Below are 21,947 nucleotides of genomic sequence, written 5' to 3'. Positions count from 1 at the left end.
TTCTCTGTATTGAACTTAGGGCATCCAGCACAGCTCTTCTCTGTATTGAACTTAGGGCATCCAGCACAGCTCTTCTCTGTATTGAACTTAGGGCATCCAGCACAGCTCTTCTCTGTATTGAACTTAGGGTATCCAGCACAGCTCTTCTCTGTATTGAACTTAGGGTATCCAGCACAGCTCTTTTTATGTTTGTCTCTCCGGACTGAAGGAAAGACCTTGAAGGGGTTGTCTCTGTGTGCCCAGCACATGTGCTGTAGTGTCTGACAAGGTGGAGCTCAATCAAAGTGTGTATGGATGGATGAATGCATGAATGCACACATGCATGGATGGACAGATGGATGGAAGAACAACATAAAGTTCTTCCATGGCTATGCTTTTCTCTCCAGGGCCAGTCCTCATTACTAAGTGGTCAGTCAGTCACAGAGCAAATGCAGAAGAACTTGGACAGGAAAGCTCTCCAAGATCCGTATTGTTCACAGTACTATTTCACAGCTGAGCCTTGACTTCTTTCTCAAGTGATGTTTGCCTCTGCTCAGGTCATAGGTCTGGTGTTGATGTGTCCACGGAAGCCATGTACGCCACAACCAGACAGGAGGGCTTCAATGATGTGGTGAGAGGAAGAATTCTCTCAGGAAACTTCTTCTTATTAAAAGAGTAAGACAATTGCTTTTAGAATCTTTGCTTTTCTTTAAACCTTAATATTGTCCTATCTAGTATTTACTGACTCAGTTAGTAGACAACTTTCCTAGATGTCTGAGGCCCAGGTCTGATGCCCAACATCAAAATTATGGATATGAGCGCCTGTGGTCCCATTACTGGAAAGTAGAGGCAGGATTAGAAGTTCAAGGTCATCATCATTGGTTACATAGTGAGTTCTAGGCTAGCCTTGGATGTGAAATCCTATTAACAAAAGAAAAACAAAATAAAACAACAACAGAAAAGCATAAGGATCTGAAAAGATAGTTTAGTGGTAAGGGGCTCTTGCTGCATAGCATGAGGACCAGTGTTTGACCTCAGCGCCTACGTAACACACTGAGCATCCTGTGCATGCCCGTAACCCCAGACCTGATGGGGTGGAGACAGGAGGACCACTGGGATTGCAGGGAAAGGCCAAGTCCCAAAGGAGTAGGTAGAGAGCAATAGAGGAGGGCACTGCGTTTGTATCTCTATGCAGCCATTGGTGAGATGGTGCAGGAAGAGCACATTATGTCCACAGGGTTATAAAAAGAAAAGAAAAGAAAAATCACATGCGTCATCTTCTTATATCTGGTTCTCAATGGGACTGGAGTTGCCATGTCCAGTTTGACACTTGAGGAGCCTAAGGCATTAAACCAGCTTTGGGGCAGCTGGGAGGCTTCTTCTCACCTCTCTGTGTGTCGCTGATGCACGGTTGCATCTGTGTCCACCCTCCCCCAGTCTGCTAATAGTGTTGAGCACCCTCCCTTTAGACTGCTCATAAAACACAGAACTGTAGCACTTGGCGCTTTCCTTGCTTCTGTTGATGGAGCCAGCTTTCCAGGACTGCTTCCTACTGCCTAACTCAGTAATCCTTACACTGTAGGTAGACTGAAACACAGTTCAGACAGATGTGAGACAGGTAGTTATCATCATATACTGTACATCAGACAGATGTGAGACGGTTAGTTATCATTACACTGTAGAGAGACTGAGACATGGTGAGACCCAAGTTTATCATTGCCGCGTATCTCACCCCAAAATAAATGCTTTGGTTTAGCAATATCCCAAGTGGACAGTATTATTTTGTGGTTTTCTGGTAGAACTGCATCTAATAGTGAATTCTGTAGATAAATTCCAGTGATAAACTTTTAAAATAACAATACATTTGAATAAAATTTATCCTCATAAGTTGTTAGAAATCAGCTGGGCATGGTAGCACATGCCTTTGATGCCAGCATTTAAGAGGCAGAGTCAGGCAGAACCCTGAGTTCAAGGCCTGCTTGAGCTATAGAGTTCCAGGAAGCCAGGGCTATACAGAGAAACTCTGTCTTGAAAAACCAAAATAAAAGAATCTTAGTGGTGTGCTGACAGATGTGGTGGTCAGGTCTTTTAATTCCAGCACTATCTAGGGTTTACATAGTGAGTTCTAGGCCAGCCATGCTATATAGTGATTCTCTGTCTCAAAAACTAACACTCTGACTGACCAGCAAGATGGTTCGGTTGCTTACCACCGAGTCTGATTGATTACCTGAGTATAAGTCCTGAGGTGCACACTGTGGAGGAAGGTGACTCTGGCTGCTGTCCTCAGTCTTCTGCTTAGACCCTCTATCCCCTCCTCCCTAAAACATTGAATAAATAAATAATAGTAATAGTGGTCCCTGATTGTAAGGCTAAGGATCCGATGGCTCTTTAATAACCTTAGTGTAAGAGAATTGCCATAATAAAACAAAAACAAAAAACAGAAACCAAGAACATCTTTAAGATATCTGTAATTTTCCACAGAAATTATGAGAATTATTTCGTCAAGGCACAGAAAGTGAGGCGCCTCATTGTGAAGGATTTTGTGGATGTTTTTGAGTCTGGGGTGGATGTCCTGCTAACCCCCACCACCCTGACTGAGGCAGTGCCGTACCTGGAGTTCATCAAAGAAGACAACAGGACACGCAGCGCCCAGGATGATATTTTCACTCAAGCTGTCAATATGGCAGGTGAGGGTTCCCGAAGAATGCTGGGGTTCTCTCCAAAGTCTTAGACATACTCCCTGGTCTTCAATGTGGGTTCTAGCAGGATTGTTTCCTAAAAGCGCCCTCCCCTTCAAGACACCTGAGGGGGATATGTGTGTGTCCGTGCATGTATGCTATATACACATTTTCCTTTTTTTAAGATTTATTTATTTTATTTTTATGTATATATGAGTGCACTGTAGCTGTACAGATGATTGTGAGCCATCATGTGGTTGCTGGGAATTGAACTCAGGACTTCTGCTCACTCCAGCCCACTCACTTATACACATTTTCTTAACCAGTATGCAATAGTTTTATTTTCAGAATATTCAAACTGTTGGGGTTCAGGAATCGCCACACAAACCCTGATCTCAGTTAAGCAAGAAGAGTTTCATGAATGCACACCTCAAGACTGACCATTCAGGACCTCAGAAAGGACTCAGAAAGAGCCTAATTGTGGTGCCAGTCTGTTCTCAGGGCAGGTTATGAAGGGGGAAAAAAAACCCACAAGAACCACAATCAGCTCATTTGTAGGCACAGGAAGTGCTGCCCAGTGGTCAGCTCTGCCTCAAGCCATCTTAGACATAACAGTTCATACTGATCTTTACCTTGATAGGTCCAGGTAGCTTATGGAATCCCTTAAGATTAACAAGCCTCAGAACATAGAGAACACAACAGGGGACGTGGTCATCGTGGCCCAGCTCTGAGTTGTTTTCCTGTGTCAATGACTGTCAGGCATGGAACAAAATGACTACAGCTATTCTTGGGGTGGGAGTGGGGGAACAGATCCCAACAAAACATGAAAGTTAAAGCCTAACGTAAAGAATACTGTGTTTGCCCTTACCTTCATCCATCCTTGTTAATATCCTGCTTTGACTTTCTTCTGCTTTTCTACACATGCTCCCCCACTCCCACCCCACCCAGCACACACTGGATTTTGATGTCTCATTTGGAAAAAAACAAAAAACCAAACCTTTAGACATGACATTTCTCAGCTGAGTAATTTAGCACAAATCTGAGAATGAAGACTCTCCTTCCTAAACACAGTTTCGTCATCTCAAAACTAACATGAGGCCACTTCTGTTAACTCCACTTATTTCCTGGTTTTACTCTTTGTTTCTGAAGGACCTAGATTTTCCTTTTATTACTCCTTTCATGTTTAAAACATTCTTTTAGGGTAGTGATCGGTTATTTTTCCGCCAGTAAAATGAGCCAACTGAAGCCAGATTAGATTATATTAAAGGCAGGTTTATTGGAAAGCTGCTCTGTTCCAGGGAAGTTGCCATGGGGAGAGCAGAGGTGAGGAGGTGAAGGCGAGAGAGGGAGCTTCTGCGGGGAGATGGCGGGAGGGGGACGGGGGGGGGGGGGGGCGTGGTAGAAGACTTCTCAAATAACTTANGGGGAGATGGGGGGGGGGGGGGGGGGGGGGGGGGCGTGGTAGAAGACTTCTCAAATAACTTAGAATAAAGCTGCAAGTTGGAATCTAATACAGCCATAAAGAGGAAATGGTGGTCTCGGTGAACTGACACACAGTGTCATACAAATTATATGGACAAAAGAACAGATATATATTTATCATAATTGGGGAGATTTGGAAGGTGGCTTTCTTTCATTCTTTTCTTTGCTTCTCCCCCTCCCCCTTTTTCAGACAGGATTTATCTGCATAGCCCTGGCTGTCCTAGAACTCTCTATGTAGACCAGGCTGGCCTCAAACTCACAGAGATAACGCCTGGCTATCATTTGTTTGTTTTAAGCTTACTCTGTCTTTCTTAACAAGCACGGCAAAGGAGGATTCAGCTGATGGCTTCTTTCTCTTCCTCAGGCTTGCCAGCAGTGAGTGTCCCTGTGGCCCTCTCAAACCAAGGGCTGCCAATAGGACTGCAGTTAATTGGCCGTGCATTTTGTGACCAGCAACTTCTGACAGTTGCCAAGTGGTTTGAAAAACAAGTACAGTTTCCTGTTATTCAACTGCAGGGCCTCATGGATGATGGCTCGTTGGTTCTTGAAAATGGAAAGTTAACGTCTGCCTCTCTGACCCAGAGATGATCAGAATCTCGTGCAGTTGCCTGGTAGGATGCTGGGATCCTACGCTGGCCTCAGGCTTGCTCTCTGCCACTGGACTGATCCCCACCCCTGTATCATGCAGTTAAAATGACCCTAAGAAGTGCTGTTCTCTGAGTGTCCGTGATCTCATTCAGCCCTGTGATCAGGGTCACTGTCAACCCCGTCTGTCCTGGGAATCATTTGTTCAAATCGCTATGATGCTGTAAATTGTAATGTTGTATACATTGTATATTGTAATTATAATATTCTATATTAAAATGTTCTATAAACCTAAGTACTGAGTTTTACTATAATACAAAAATACAAGCTCCTAAAAACAATGCATTCTGCATAATTTTCATTTAGAATAACAAATTACAGTAGAATTAAGTTTAGTAATAAATGTCTCAAAATGTGTACGTCTTTATAACCAAGTAACTGACAGGCCGTTCCTTCTGTGGTAGAGGCTGCCTCAGAGCCATGCAAGGCTGGGCAGCTCCTCAGTCAGGCACAAGACTCCTTTTGTTTCTGTAAACAGAGTTTTAAATGACAGAACTTCCCTCTCCTGGTTAAATGTTTGCTCCACTTCTCCCAGAGCCTAAGACCTCAAGGCCAGGACTGTGTCACAGAGTCATCTCCCTCAACCTCAGGGAGGAAGATTCTAAATGCCCAAGTAACACCCAGTGTGAAACGTGTAAGAGTCTTTGGTGAAGATGACAGAGTCGGCATGGAATGCCGCAGGGTTCCTGTGTCCCCGTGATGGTTTTTATCAGTGTTCCCTATTTGGAACCCTTGAGCCCAAGCTAGACGAAATCTAATAGAGTAACATTTGTTACTCATCTGAGGTGTCACCATTGAGTATCTCTCTTTGTTAGGACACTTGTCACCTCACAATTATCAAGCATTCTGGTTTGACACTTGAACATTGTTGACAAATGAAATCAGGAACCTAAGTTACAGTAATACATTTATTTGCTTAGGAAGGAGAGCCTTAAGTATGAAGGACGTTTGGAAATACTGAGGCTGAGCCCCTGGACCACTTGTTAGGAATCCAAGTTGCCTATTGCCTTCATTGACAGTGTTCCCTCTTCTAGGGCACCCTCCCCCTCCCCAATGCTCAGTCTGATTACACATGAAATGGTCCACATGCCAGGCTCACCTGCACTCTTACAAACTCAACCAAGTCCCTGAAAGGAAAAGAATCTATAAGAAAACTACATTATATTTGGCCCTCCACACCCATTGATCCCACACTTACGGTACCACCAACCAGATTACAGATCAAAACTAACTGGTTAGAAACATGAAATTAATTCTAGAAAGTTCCAAAAGGCTTTTCTCTGATCACTATGAGGAATCCATGCAAAAGAGTAATGTGTAGTTATTAGAAATTCCAGGTAACCCAAAAGTTTAAAATATACATGAAAAATATACAAATCTCTGTCATTTTATATAAGGAATCCATTCCCCTCATAGAAATACTTAGATAACAAGAGGAAAGCATCCTGGTCAGAAGAAGTAATGCAACATGAAAACAAGCAGAAAAACAAAACAAAGCTATCGAGGTTGGGTCTGCTGCTATGCATTGTGACTCTAAAGACTGGCCCTGGTTACCTCAGGGACAAGAGAATCTTCACCTAGACTAAGAGGTGCTGTGACTTTGCTCCTTAATTTAAAACGATTGGTTAAATAATGATGCTAGCACCTGATAGCTCAGCAGAAGAGAGGTAGGTGGGGTTTCGGTTCCCGGGATTAGGGTCTGAGGAGGACCACAAGGAAAAAGAAGAAAGTGGAGAAAGGAGACACCGTGGTGTGGGCGAGTCATGAAAACATGGCCACAAGGGCTGGCCAGTTGGAGTTAAAAGCAGCCCGGATGAAACGGTAAGTCATAACTCAGGGTTAATGATAGGGAAGTAGACACTAATGGCTTAGAGGGTTGATATCTGCCCAGCTCTAATGCTTTAAAGGCTTATTAAGTATAAAAGTGTTGTGTCTTTTATCCAGGATCTGAATGATGTAGGGAGTAGCAGAAACTCCATATTGAAATTAGATACTTACTACGACAAACAAACCAAACCAAACCAAACCAAACCAAACCTTCTGCCCAGTCTTGTCTAATTTGGGTTTAGTTGGTTGGAGGATCTTGTTGGTTTGTGTTTGGGGGTGGCAGTTTTGTTGTTGTTTGCTTTTTGCTTTTTTTTTTTTTTGAAACAGGGCCTCACTATGTAGTCATGGCTGGCCTCAAACTCAGAAAGATCCACCAGCATCTCCCTTATGAACACTGGGAATAAATACACGTTTGTTTTTGACACAGTGTCTTGTTATAGAGCTCATGCTGTCCTTGAACTCATTATGTGGCTTAGGCTGAACTTAAATTCCAAATGCCAGGCTTATAGGCTTGTGCCACCACACCCTGCTAGGTCTGTGTATTTGGAAATGGGAAATGGGAAACTTTTGGAGAATATTTACTCTTATGCCTATATCACTTGGCTTCAATAATGAGACAAAACCCAGAAATCATAGTTATTCTAATTCTGAAGGTATTTCCATCAGAAGGTTCAAAATATGGACCAGTTAGGTGGCTCAAGCTCACCCTGAGCTGCCCTGATTCCTTGAATCTGGAAACAGGGAAGTGAAGCAATTCTACTCTCTTGTAGAAGATCCCACTAGCATAAGTGCATAAATGATACCAAATTTGTTTTTCTTTCTCCTCTATCTTTACTGAAAACCTAAGATATCTCATTGTGCCGAGTCATTTTTGGAGAATTTGACTGATGTGATTTTTAAGGTGGAGAGGCAAAAGTTAGAGTCAACAACAGAAGCATGCCAATGTGGAAAAAAAAAAAAAAAACCCGCAATGTGCTTACAAAAGCATGGCAGCCTGACACCAGTAGAGCCAAATGATAGTAAGGAAGTGAGTGTTCCATGGTGGCTCGTACTTAAATTACTAGAAAACAAAGGGGCAGAATGTGGCCCCAGGTCATGTCATGGTGAACATGAGTCATCTAGAAAAAGATGGCATGTACAGAAGAGGAACTTCGAAATAAGCCAAGCCAAACAGTGATGCTTTGATGGAAAGTAGCCTATATAGTTTTTCTGTGTGTGTGTGTGTGTGTGTGTGTGTGTGTGTGTGTGTGTGTGTGTGGCACGGAGAAGCAAGTTCAAGTGTTGAGGTCAGAGAACACCTTTGTGGAGTTAGTTCTTTCCTTCCACAGTAGGTAGATTCTGGACTTTCTCAACCAGGGCCTATACCCACTTGAGCCACCTAACTGGTCCATATTTTGAACCTTCTGATGGAAAGAATACCTTCAGAATTAGAATAACTGTGATTTCTGGGTTTTGTCTCAATATTGAAGCCAAGAACACCAGAGTTGTTATCTTAGCTACTTGTTGCTGTGATAAAATACACATCAAACAAAACTCAGGGGCAAATTTGGGCTCATGGTTTGAGTACAGTAGGTGGTGGGAAGCTTGAAGCAATTAGTCACATTGAGTCCACAATCAGGAAGGAGAAGACAATGAACACGTGTTCAGCCTCATCCTTTTAACACAGTCCAGGGAATGGTGCCAGTCTCCTCTAGGGGGCAGTCTTCCCACCTCAGGGAACCTAATCTAGATAATCCCTCCAGTGTGCTGGAGGCTTATATCTCAGACGGTTCCAGTTCCTGTAAGATGGCAGCCAACACTAAGACCATCACATTTGCCTCAAACTCACAATTCAGCCTCAGCTTCCAGAGCACGAAGTTACAGCTTGCAGTACCGTATCTGGCCACTAGAGGAGCAGGACCGTGAAAAGATGGTTCAAGCTATCAGAGGCCATTTTAGATCGGTATCTTCCATTAATGACTTAAAGCAGTGTATGCCCCAGAACAGAATCATGAGACTTTTTCAAAAGCAAGTGATATTTGTTAACATTAAGTAAAAGAGCTCTTTTTTCTTTCTTTATACTTCAATGGAATATAAATCCAAGGAGAGTTCTAGGCAGTTAGTTAAAAATTCATCATTACTAAAGTATAAAGAGAAATAGTTGAATAAATCAATAATATGAAATAAAATCAAGGGCAGGGAATACAGCTAGGCTTCATACTGTATGGTAGTATAGTGTGGAATTATCCAGACGCTTTCCCAGTGAGGCAAAGTCTCGGGATTTAAACTCAGATAAGCCTACCTGCCTTTGACTGCTGTGGTTGCCTTTGAGCCATAGGTAACACACCCAAGCTTCTTTACTCTGATCTATAAAATACGTGTACAGTCTCTGTGGAGCTGGTTGAATTTAAATGATGTTCCACATGTGCCTAGCATGGTGCCTGACAGACAGGTATTCCATAATGCGTGGTTATCAAACAGTGCCTGAGACCATGGGCTTGAGTGCTTCTGACTGAGACAGTGAGGTAAACTAACTGCATGGGGTCGACTTGTAATGATTGCAAAGCTCATGTACCTCTCTGGCAATCTAGGTCCTCTGGAGAGAGTTTAAAACTAATAGGGGGCATATTTTTTGTTGGGGTACAGGAATCACCCCACACCCCACTCAGATATCCATCTCAGTCAAAGAGGGATAGTTTATTGAACACATACACCCCAGGACTCATCAATCAGGGACACAGGTTAGACTTAGGAGCAGCTTATAAACAACCATAAAAGCTCATGCACAGTTACAGGAAGTGCTTCTGGGCTGTTACGGAGGTTGGTTTGGGTCTAAGCTTATTGCAGTTAACTATACAAAGCAATCCTAACTGACCTTTGTTGTGATTGGCTGTAAAGGAAGGTGAAGGTCAGGGGATTTCAAGAACATCAAAGAATAGACCTTAACAGGATATGGTTAATGATTAACTCCAGCATGGGAAAATTCCTCTGTAACAATGTAAGATGCTTGGCTATGGGCATACAACAAAATGGCTACAGGCATATCAGAAAGGCAATGGCTACCTAGGTCTTAACATTTTTAAATGATTTTCATGTTTTTAATACAAATTGGCTACCTCATGGTGCGGAAACGTGGGGTCTTCAAAGGCCCATGGCTCTGACAACCAAACAAAAAGCAGGGCCAGACCCCTCCTCAGGATGGACATTCCTCAGAAGTGACCATGCCATAGCCTTACAGCGAAAATTCTTTGACAGCTAAATTCTTCTCCGTAAAAATCATGTCCTAATCCAACATGTAGACAGATAATTGAAGCTGAAGAGTACTGTGCAATACTGGGTCTTAGCTACCGTTACATTATCAGAAAAGTTATAAGGGAAAGGTTACTTTACCTTAAAGACCACTGGCATATCCATCAGGAGGAGAAAATGACGTGCCATGAGACATCTAATCATGAGTAATTTCACTCTGGCAAATCCTCCAAGTAAATTAGTCACAAGATGGGCCTACAAGAAAATGGAAAGTGGGTAAGAGAGGGGGAGGATTTCTGCCAAATGATACCCGGCAATTTTAGCATACACTATAGAATATTTTCTGATTTCTCTGCTAGGACGAATACCCTTAAAGTATCCAGAACTGGTTTCAAGACATTAGTCTGCACAGTATGAGGAAGGAGGGCTGGGATCAGAGTTTGAAAACTTACAATAATGAGGTGTTCTCATTTTAATCATCCAGCACTCCGTTAGGACCCTTCCACAGGCAATGTCTGAAGACATTTATCTTTTTAAAGTTACATGCGAATTATTTCTTAGGCGACTGCTTTTATTCACCATGGAAATGGCCAGTGGGACTCGGGCCGTGGATTCAGCATTAGGCGGTTTGCACAGTGAGACACTATAAGGTAAAAATTTGAATTTAGAACTTAATTATATTGGAGAAGGGGAAGAAAATGGGGGAAAATAATGACCTTCATGTTCACCTGGAAAGTGTTCACAACTAGGTGAAGGATGTTAACATCTGTGGGAGAAGACAGCAAGAGTCATTTTTAAGGGCTGAAGGTGAATTCAGTAGCCAACAGGTAATTGATTAAGAAGATGTTTGTGAGACCAGAGGGCAGGTCAGGAGATCTTTGTATTGGATTCTTTTTTTTTTTTTACTCCATATTTTATTCAAATACTTAAGATGCAAGGCAGTCAAGGCCCACCTGGCCACCACCTGTGCCCTACCCCTGACATTTTACAATGCTTGTTCGCCTCATGTATTATTGATCTCCACTCACTGATTACCCAGTTAAATGTATATGTTAAAGTCTGCTTCTCGTGCATATCGTACCTTGAATCTGATAGTTACTGTTTCATGTGCAATTTGCATGCCATAAATTGTACAGACCTTAAGCACATAGTCCCTGAGTTTACCATCTGCACTAACCTATCGGATCCCAGTTACTATCAGTCCATATAGAGACCATTACTATGAGTTCATCGCCCCAGGAAATGTCCTCCCGACTCTCCTGCCCATCTGCCTCGCCCCTCTGGAGGAAGGCACTCTTCTGGTCTCACTCCCCAGCTTGCCTTAGTTTTGCTTGGACTCCATGAGTGTGATCTCCCTTAGGAAAATGCAAAGTTTCTGAGTTTGATTTGAGTTGTCTTTAACAAGTCTTAGTAATTATGAAGAGAACAGATGTTCTGAGTGGGGAGATGGGGGCTAAGAAGGCAGAATGAAAGAGGAGAAAACTCCTATCACCTCACTTTGCACAGAACAGTTTCTTTGGCAAAAAGATCATTTGTGAATCAGGCAGCACTTGGAGTCAGAACAGGTTCAGAGGTGTCAAGCTTGTAGAGGCTGGATGCAGAAGCAGAGAGGTGTCCTGTAACACTAACCTGGGGCAGCATAAACAAGCATCTACTCACCCCAGATAGGATGCCAGTGACCGACCAAAGAACTGATTCCACCAAAGGCCAACTTGATGAGCCAATGGGTGACTTACAGAAGCATGGTTGAGCGTTACCACAGAAGCACAACTGACCCAGAGACACATCACCAAAACCCACCCAGCGTGGTTGGCAGCTCATGAAGGCTGGAGGCCCCAGAGCACTGAGCATTGATGAAAACCAGTTTATCTATTGAGTTTTTGTGAGTTCTACCTTTGATGTCATGTGTACCTGTTTTTATGAGTTAGTAAACAATATAAAGAAGGGCTCCAACTTCTTTTAAATATACCACAATTAACCCAGTACCTGCCCTCAAAATGTTTGTTTGTTTGTTGTTTTCTCTCTGTGTGGCTCTGGCTGTCCCAGAACTTGCTCTGTAGACTAGGCTGGCCTCAAACTCAGAGGTCCACCTACCTCTGCCTCCTGAGTGTTGGAATTAAAAGCGTGCACCACCACTGCCCAGTGCCCTCACTATTTTTCACTGTTTTTTTTTTTTTTTTTTAAATCTAACTGCTTACATGACTCAGGTTTTATTTTGGGACCATCTTCCTTGGATTTTTGTTTGTTTGTTTGTTTGTTTCTCAAGGCAACCCTAAGTAAGAAAAGTGGTACCTAGAGTTTAGCTCCTGCCTCACCTTCTATCTACAGGTATCTCACACTCTAAGGCAGTTGGCAAACCTTTACAGAACGGGAGCCAACGGTGGGAGAGGCAAGACTCCCAGGCTTGTGACCCAGGCTTGTTACATTGTCTCCATTCCTGCTGACATCACCTCTGCTCCACACAAAAGTGCCCTCTCAACACATCTGCAATACAGTCCTGGTAACTGTAAATTTTCTTTATCAAATATTCCTTGACCTTTCTGCTTCCAGCCCCCCTGTGGTTTGGGGTCTCTGAGGGTTAGTTTGCCTCTTGTGCTGAGAGTGCTATTTGTATATTGATGCTCTGAGGGCTTCTTTTCTGACAACAATGCTCAGAATGATGGCTGTTCATTACCTCCGACCCCTGAGTAACTGAGTTTACAGCATTTCTCTGTTAACCTCCCCGCTGCCCCTCTTGTGCACAGTATAAATCTAGGGCGCTTGTTGGGTGTACTGCCACTGAGCTACAATCCCTTGCTGGGACAAAAGATGTTGTGAAGAACAAAGTGCCTTGTAGAATTCTCAACACAAAGACTTCAGAAGCTTCATGTGTGTGTGTGAGTTTATCCCACACACCAAACAAGCAAGTGAACTCTAGCTGTGGAGACATACTCTAACCAGAGCATCCTCTGATCCCACAGGTCAAGGGCTCAGTCTCCACAGCTGCCTCCCTGGTGCCCCACCTCCCCCACACACAAGCTCCAATGCTTTTTACCTGTGCTTCTAGCCTTAAACCCCAGAGTTCCCACAACCTACGGTTTAAGTTCGAACAAACTGCTGGGGCTTCGCTCCAAATCAACTGAGCACTGAGCATCTTTACTGATTGATTGTGAAGGATACTGCAGATAGATGATAAGGTGGAGTGGTGCCCACACAAGGCACAGGGAAGGGCCCGGAGCTTCCTGCTCCTTCCTCCCAGACTCTCATAAGCTCAGCTATCAGCAGCTCCCGGCCCCTCTCCTTAAAGACTCTTCTGGAAGTTGAACAGCACAGACAGACACGGCTGCTAGAGCCTGGGAGCTCCCTATTTGCCTTGGCCTCTCTGCAGCTCTCCTTCCTCCCAGTATATGGAGGACCCCTGTGGTATCTCCTGGGACCTACTGTTTATCACTGGACAATGATAATTCAGAGAATTTCTTTATAGCTACAAGACAGAAATCTGAGGAGTTTTTATGCTATGGCTTGGGTGACGGTTGATCTTGGTTGTCAACATGACTACATTTGGAATCAACTAAAACCCACAGAGCAGAAGAACCTCCCTAAATCTGGGCCACACCTTCTGGTGGCAGTATAAAGGACTGGGAAGAAGGACACTTTTGCCTTCTGCCTGCTTGCCCTCATTCTCACCAGCAGCTTAATCTCTCCTGCAGCTGAGGCATTCCCGTATGCCGGAGACCACCTGAGACACCCAGCCTCGTGGACTAACAATCAGATACTCGAACATTACATCAAGAGGTAGCCATGTGGGATTAGCTGGACCACAGCCTGTAAGCCACTCTAGTAAAGTGTTTGTGTGTGTGCATGTATATGTACGTGTGTGTGTGTGTGTATGTTTTGTGTATGTGCATGTGTGTTCATTCTATCAGTTCTGTTCCTCAAAAGAACTCTGACACAGATTACAAAGACAAATTAGTTCCTATGACCTGCCTTAGCTAGGGAATCTAAGATGGGAACCATAGTCAAACCCCTAAAGGTATATATCACAACATACTTGATTTCCACTAAATACTCTTTATGCCACTCAATTTGTTCAGTATATGGGTTAACTTTGAAATTTTTGCCTTGCTTATTTTATCTGAGAATGGGGTTTGCCATGTTGTCCACACTGCTCATGGATACCTGAGCTCAGGAGAGCACTTCCATGTTAGAATTGCAGGCAGACACTATCATACCCAGCTAAACTATTTTGGAACAAGTCAAGTAATTTAAAAAATCAATGAGGCTGGAGGAACGGCTGCACGATTTAGAGCATTTGTTGCTCTTGCAGAGTACGTGGGTTCAATTCTTAGCTCTGATATGATGTGCAGTACCATCTGTAGCTCCACTTCCAAGGAATCCAATGCCACCTTCTGGCATATGCTGGCTTCAGGCACACGCATGGCATGTACATACATGCAGACAAAACACTCACACATACAAAATAACTAAATTATTAAAAAATCCCCAAGCCTAAAATACGAAAAACTGCATTTTGCCACCTTATTTTCATAGTGGCAAAAATCTATGGGTGCTAGTTTCAGGTTTTGTTGTGATAAACTTGTGGAGAGGATTAGAGTTTAGCAATTTACTTACTAAGTGTTTCCCAACAGATATAATGGAGACCTGACACGAGCATAGTTAGTACCTGCTAAAAAACAATTTTCCACTATTTTAGAAAATCAGACTGGGTACTTTGGCACGCAGCTATAATCCAGCACTTGGGAGGTAGAGGCAGGAAGATCATTAAGTCAGCCTAGGCTACATAACAAGTTGGAAGTCAGCCTGGACTATTTGAAACCCTGTCTCACAAAACAAAGCAAAACCAGAGACAGACAGACAAACACACATACACAGAGAGAGAGAGAGAGAAAGAGAGAGAGAGAGAGAGAGAGAGAGAGAGAGAGAGAGAGAGAGAGAGAGAGAGAGAGAGAGAGAGACAGAGACAGAGACAGAGACAAAGACAGAGACAGAGAGAATGTGGCCTATAGAGATTCTACAATGTAAAACTAAAGGTGAGCAAGACGCTGAAGAACAGAAAGCGTCTAGTGTGTAGTCGTCTCTTAGTATACATGGGTTCTATAGCTATGCTCTAGTCAACCATGGCTGCACATTTTACAAAGAGTAATTGCTCCAGTACTGAACTGGCACAGACTTCTCTTGTCATCATTCTTTAAATATATCTGTGTATGTAACATTCACATTGTATCAGGCACAGAAAGTAATCTAAAGGGGATTTCTAGTTTACAAGGGTGTGTGTAGAGGTCAGTTACACACACTAAGTCATTTAATATATGGGACTTGAGCATGGTTTTAGTCTCTGCAGAGGTCTGAAGCTAATCCTCATATTTTCCGAGGGACAGCTCTAGGTGGTCCCATTAGCAGCTAACACTGAAACTCCTGGGAGCCTGCCCTCCCCCCCCCCTCCCCGCTTTTTTTTTCCTTAGGAGCAACACCAGTCTTGTTTTGAAGTGTCTAACGTTAAACTCCAACACAAATCATATCACATCTGCCAACAGGAAGGGAATGTCTGCTTCATTGACGTTCTGTGACCTTTCAAGCAATTTGGATCTTTTAAAAGGCAGCGTTTGATTTTCGGGATATTAATATGATGTTCTTAAAACCTGAAGGAATTATTCTAGGTCAAGCTTACTATCTGCCAAAGAAGACCCTAGAAAACCCTTGTGTGGAAAAATATAGCTGCCAAGTGATTAGATTTAACCTTTAAATAATCCTCGCTTTCTTCCCTTTCTTATTGCTTTGATTGGTTCTTTGGGAATTTTGTACAGTGAGTTTTGATTACTTTCACCTTCCCCCACTTCCATTCTCACCCAACCTTATGCTCCCTCCCCCAATCTAGGCCAATTTGTGCTTGGATCTGGATAATCTACCAGGGGATACACTTTTTTACTGTTATTGTTTTTTGAGGCAAGGTCTCGCTACATAGCTCTGCCTGTCCTGGAACCCATTCATAGACAAGGCTGGCTTTGAACTAACACCTGCTCCTGCCTCCTGAAGGGCTACACTCTTGTAGAAAACTGACCCTTCCCTTTCAGTAGCTAGCAGTTGGCAATAGTTCCTCGGCTAGGGGTGGAACTTCATGCCCATCTCCCATCTGGCTTGGGCTCGTACAGCCTTATGTATGCTGTCGGTAGCCACGGTGAGCACATGTGTGCTGTTCTGCTGTGTTCAGGGACACTGTTTCCTTGTTATCACCCACCACCTCTGGCTCTTAGCAATCTTCCCATTCCCTCTTCCACAATGACCCTGCGCCTCTGGAGGAGGGAATGGTATACATGTTCCTTGTAGGGCTGAGCTTTCTACAGTCTCTTATCTTCTGCACTGTTAGCCAGTTGTGGGACTCTGTTGATCATTATGATGTTTTAGTACTATGCCAATTTCTCAGAATAATAGTTGAGTGACTCTAACAGGCCCAAACATGGCCTCCCCTCCTCTCTCCTTTGCTAAACCACTAGTCTTCCTTATCTAGCCACTTCCTCATTCCTAAAACTGGCCACCAAGACCCGGCTCCTTATCAGGCTACTTCCTCATTCCTGAGGCTGACCACCAAGGTCCAGCTATCAAACTTCCCTGTCTAGCTACATTAACTAGCATGTCCACTCAGGACTTACCAACTCATCCTAGCACGGACTTCTTTCTCTTTTTTCTCCTTAAAAGTCACCCCTGCCAAGTCACCTACCGCTGTTTCTGTCTGATTCAGATTCAGCCATTGTAGCTCCATCTTGCTTGACAAAGGATCTCTTTGTGTTGAAAACTGGTGTTTGGGCATGATCTGTGCTCCACGGCCCAGAAGAGAGCACTCCTTGATGCGGGGAGGGGGTGAGGGGATGTTCAATAGTAATAGGTTCTCTCTATGGCCTATGACCTGTCTGACCACAGGTTCTCAGCCTGATAATAGGCCAGGTATGAGCTCCTCCTTGTGGAGCAAGCCTGAGAGAGTGGTTGGTTACACCCATGACATCATTAGTGGGCGTGTCTTGTTCAGCCCGTTGTAGCTCACAGGCTTTACAGCTGGGTATGCTTTCTTTTCTCCTCTGGGTAGCCTATAGAAATAAAATTTCTAAGTGTATACCACCTTGATTTCAATAAGATCGGTGATGCAAGTATGTGCTGTCTCCAGCAGCGAGCATTCTTACCATCGGATTCTGGAGAATGACAAGCAGCACTGGCTATTGCCTATGATGTCTGGGACTGCACTGGCCAGCAACCCCAAAATAATAATAATAATAATAATAATAAATTTTTGAAGAACCACTGCCATTTTTATTTGTTAGCCTCTTGTGTCTTGGGTGTACATTGTTGCTCTGCTATAGGAGAAATCTATCTTTACTATCTTTACTAAATGCATATATGCAGTTGTACTTTAGGAAGTTTCTACAGATGTAGCTCTCATTGCGACCTGTTGACAGATGTGGAGTGCTATTTATCCCTTCCCAGTTCCTTCTTTCAGTCTTCCCTCTTCTCCCCACCCAAATTTATCCCCGTCTTGTTCTACAATTCTCTTTTAAACTTTTACACCCGCAGGCTCTGTTTCCTCTGCTGAAAGTCCCTCTCCATGACCTCTTAGTAGTTTCCTGACCTCTGTGGTATTCCAAATGAAACAAACATATCTAAAGATTCAAAGCTAACATCTACAAATGAGAGAACGCATGCAGCATTTGTCTTTCTGAGCCTGAGTTTACCTTCACTCGCCGTATCTGTTTTTAGCTCTGTTTATTTCCCTGCAAATTTCATAATTTAATTTAATATTTTTGAGATGTATCTATTATGTGTTTGAGTGTTTGCCTACACGTATGTGCACCTTGTACATATTGTGCCCATGGGGGCCAGAAAAAGGTACTGGACTCCCAAGAACTGGAGTTATACTTGGGAGCTGCCATGTGGATGCTGGAAATTTAACCTGTGTCTTCTGGAAGAGCAGCCAATACTCTTACGTTCTGAGCCATCTCTTCGGCCCCATTTTCATTTTTGTTGATATCGTAGTAATATTCCATCATATAAATGTACCACATTTTCATCCTCCATCCACCCAACAGTGAATGGACACCTCGGCAGTTTGCACTTCCTGGCTTTTATGAATAGAGCAGCAATGGGCACAAACAAGCAAGTGTCTGTAGTAAGATATCGAGAGCATTGAGTAGTATAGTATAGTACAGTACAGTATAGTACAGTATAGCACAGTATAGTATAGTACAGTACAGTATAAGATAGTATAGACCAGGAACACCATAACTGGATCATGAGGTAGGTCTCTGTTTAGCTTTTGAGGAGCCACCACACTGATTTTCATGGCAGCTGCACCAGTTTGCACGCCCACTAGCAATGAATAAGAATCTCCTTTCCCCATATCATGCCAATATTTACCGTTTGCTTGTTTTTAATCTTAGATATTTTGATTGGGAAAAGATGAATACTCAAGACAGTTTGAACGTGCATTTCCTCGATGGCTATGGATAATGAACCTAAAAATCATCCCATTTATATTTCAGATTTTGAGAACTCTGTTTAGTTCCATGCTCCATTTTTATTCTATTGCTCGTCTTCTTGATGCTTAATTATTTTATCTCTTTATATATTTTAGATAATAACCTTATGTCTAATGGATAATTGCTTTTAAAAACATTCCATTCTGTGGACTTTCTCTTTGTTAGTGTGATGGTGTCCTTTTCTATACGGAAACTTTTTAGTTTCATGAGGTACCATGTTGATCTATATGCCTGCACTATTGGGTTCTTGTTCAGAAAGCCCTTGCCTATGTCAATAAATCTAAGTTTATCCTCTATTTTTGCCCTATCACAATCAGGATATCAGGTGTTATGTTGAGTCCTTGACCTGTTTGAGTTGAGCTTTGTGCAGGATGAGAGATGAGGATTGGGGTTCATTTTTCTACACATATATCCAACTTGACCAGAACATTTGTTGAAGATTCTGTCCTTTTTCTAATTTATAGTGTGGGTTTGCAAAGGAATTATCCCATGACTTTTAAATTTGCCCTCAGGCAAGTTCTTAGGACAAGGACAGAAAGCAGCCACATCCTTATTAATAATACAAGGAGAGTCTCTAGTCCAGCCCCCCTCTGAAACCTCTTGATGTAGACTGGCTGAGTCTGCATGTTTCTAAGAAGCTGTCTTCTCTAAGCTCTCCCTAAGATGGTCCACTAAGCTCTGCTTTCAATCTTCAGCCACTTTTCCAGTCTGATATCCCCGATTTATTCATAGTCCTGCAAAATCAACATGCTCAGGACCATCAGAGCAATATTCTACTCCCTGGTACCGACTTTTTCTGAGTTGCTTTTCTATTTCTGTGATAAAACATCATGACAAAGGCAATTTATAGAAAAGTTGACTTGAGGATCACAGTTCCAAAGAGATGAGTGCTCCATCACAGTGACAGGTGTGACAGCCAGCAGACAGACGTGGCCCTGGAGAAGGAACTCACCTCTGTCTACAGGTAAGAAACACACAGAATGGTATAAGTCTTTTGAACTCCTTAAGCCTTTTCCCAGTGGCATACTTCATGGTCACACTTCCTAATCATTCCCAAACATCCACCAACTGAGGACCAAGTATCTAAATGCCTGAGACTTATGGAGGGCATCTCATTCAGGCCCTCTGTCTTAGTCAGCGTTTCTATTTCTGGACAAAACATCATGACCAAGAAGCAAGCTGGGGAGGAAAAGGTTTATTCGGCTTACACTTCCATACTGCTGTTCATCACCAAAGGAAGTCAGGACTGGAACTCAAGCAGGTCAGAAAGCAGGAGCTGATGCAGAGGCCATGGAGGGATGTTCTTTACTGGCTTGCTTCCCTGGCTTGCTCAGCCTGCTCTCTTATAGAACCAAGACTACCAGCCCAGAGATGGCACCACCCACAAGGGGACCTCCCCCCTTGATCACTAATTGAGAAAATGCCTTACAGCTGGATCTCGTGGAGGCATCTCCCCAACTGAAGCTCCTTTCTCTGTGATAACTCCAGCCTGTGTCAAGTTGACACAAAACTAGGCAGTACACCCTCACAATATATAGGAAGAATAATGATTTTTGTTCATTAATTTGTGTCCTGCTACTTTTCTTGATGGGCTCATCAGCTGTACAGGGTTATGGTGGAGTCTCGAGTGTATTTTATAGAGACACGTCACCTGCAAATAAAGACACTTCAACCCTCTTTCCCTGCTTATGTCTTCTGTATTGTCTTTACTTATTGCTCTAGCTAAGTCCTCACATTCGGCAGGAGGAGAGTGAACATCCTTGTGCTGTTTCTGATGTTAGTGCAAATGCTTAAGAGTTTTTAAGCTGATGCTGGCCGTGGGTGCTCTGTATATTGCCCTCTATATTGACATATGCCCACTATATCCCTGTTTTCTTCAGGACTTTAATTACGAATGGATGCTAGATTTTGTCAAAGGCCTTTTCCACATCTGTCTTTTAGTCTGTTTATATGGGGAATTATGCTTGTTGATTTTATGTATATTGAACCATCCCTACATCTTCAAGATGAAGCCAACTTGATCATGTTGAATAATTTTTGGTGTTTTTTTTTTCAGTTTGCCAGTATTTCATTGAGAATTTTTGTATCTCCCTTCATTAGAGATAACGGTCTATAATTCACTTTTTTGTTATGTCTTTGTCTAGTTTTCATATAAGGGTAATGCTAGCTTCATAAGAGAAATTTGGAAATATTTCTTCTCTCCTATTTTGCAGAATACACATAAATATATTTAGGACTGCAATATACTATTGGTGGATTTTTCCTCTAATGAATATAAAATGTACTTCCTTATCTCTTCCGGTTGGGTCTGGTTTGAAGTCTATTTTATCAGATATTAGAGAAGCTACACATGCGTTTCAGTTTTTTCCATCATTTATCCTAAGGAAATGTCTGTCACTGGATGTGAGGTATGTTTCTTGAAGACAGCAAAAACCAGATACATTTCCTAATCCGTTCTGTTAGTCTGTGTTTCCTTTTCTTTTTTCCTTTTTTTTTTTTTTTTTTTTGGTGTGTGTGTGTGTGTGTGTGTGCGCGTGTGTGTGTGTGTGTTAGTCCAAAGGTAAATTTAAGCTCACCGTGTAGCTGAAGATGACTGAATTCATGACCCAGTTGTGTTTGCTTCTCAAATGCTGAGATTACAGCATATCCTGGCCACACCTGTAGGCAGTTTCTTTTCATGGCAGTTGCTTTAGTGGTAGTGACTTTTGTTATGATAGTGTATTCTATGCAACTTATACTGAGGAATTGGCTTAGCTGCACCAGTGCTTGCTGCACAAGGTGATAACCTGAGTTCAGTTCTTTGGACCCATAATGAAAGGGGAGAACTGACTCCCCAAAGTCACCACCTGCCCTCTATGACTGTCGTACCCTCATGCCCACACTCACTGACAGGCAATTTATAACTGATTGCTATAATCCTTTATTTAAAATGAGACAGCTATAGAACTGCAGAGGTGGATTACAGGTTAAGAGTAATGTCTGCTCTCCCAGAGGACATGGATTTGGTTCTCAGCACAAATATGGTGACTAAAGAGTCACCTGTCCCAGGAGATATGATGCTCATTTCTGGCATTCCTAGGCACCAGACACATACGTAATGTATAACCACACATGTAAGCAAAACACTCACTGGGGTGGTTTAAATAGGAATGGCCCCCATAGACTCATGTGTTTGAATGCTTGGCCCATAGGGAGTGGCACTATTAGGATGTGTGGCTTAGTGGGAGTAGGTGTGGCCTTGTGTGTCACTGTGGAGGCAGGCTTTAGAGTATCCTATGTTCAAGCTATGCCCAGTCTCCTTCTGCTGCCTATGGATCAAGATGTAGAACTCTCAGCTCTTTCTCCAGCACCATGTCTGCCTGCATGCTGCCATGCTTCCCACCATGGTGATAATGGACCAAACCTCTGAAACTGTAAGCCAGGACCAATTAAATACTTTTCTTTATAAGAGTTGCCATGGCCTTGATGTCTATTCACAGCTATAGCAACCCTAACTAAGACATTCATAGACATAAAAGAAAATTGATTTAAGTGAAGCAGCCAGACATGGAGGTTCGTGCCTGTAATCTCAGATACCTTGGAGATT

The 21,947-nt window shown here is 42.9% G+C and overlaps 1 protein-coding gene across 1 annotated transcript in view; it reads left to right on the top strand.

The window, feature by feature from the left end:
* The window catches only part of Qrsl1 (glutaminyl-tRNA amidotransferase subunit QRSL1), a 26,196-nt gene extending 21,177 nt beyond the window's left edge, over window positions 1-5,019 (top strand). The window contains exons 9-11 of the mRNA XM_021174674.2: window positions 537-654; window positions 2,461-2,666; window positions 4,504-5,019. Of these exons, the coding sequence (XP_021030333.1) occupies window positions 537-654; window positions 2,461-2,666; window positions 4,504-4,727 (548 nt within the window). The 3' untranslated portion in view covers window positions 4,728-5,019. The remainder of the gene's footprint in view (window positions 1-536; window positions 655-2,460; window positions 2,667-4,503) is intronic.
* Window positions 5,020-21,947: the final 16,928 nt, after the last annotated feature.

The sequence above is a fragment of the Mus caroli genome, chromosome 10 (assembly GCF_900094665.2).
Source record: "Mus caroli chromosome 10, CAROLI_EIJ_v1.1, whole genome shotgun sequence".
NCBI classification, from domain to species: Eukaryota; Metazoa; Chordata; class Mammalia; order Rodentia; family Muridae; genus Mus; species Mus caroli.
This window is presented reverse-complemented; position numbering and strand designations above follow the sequence as displayed.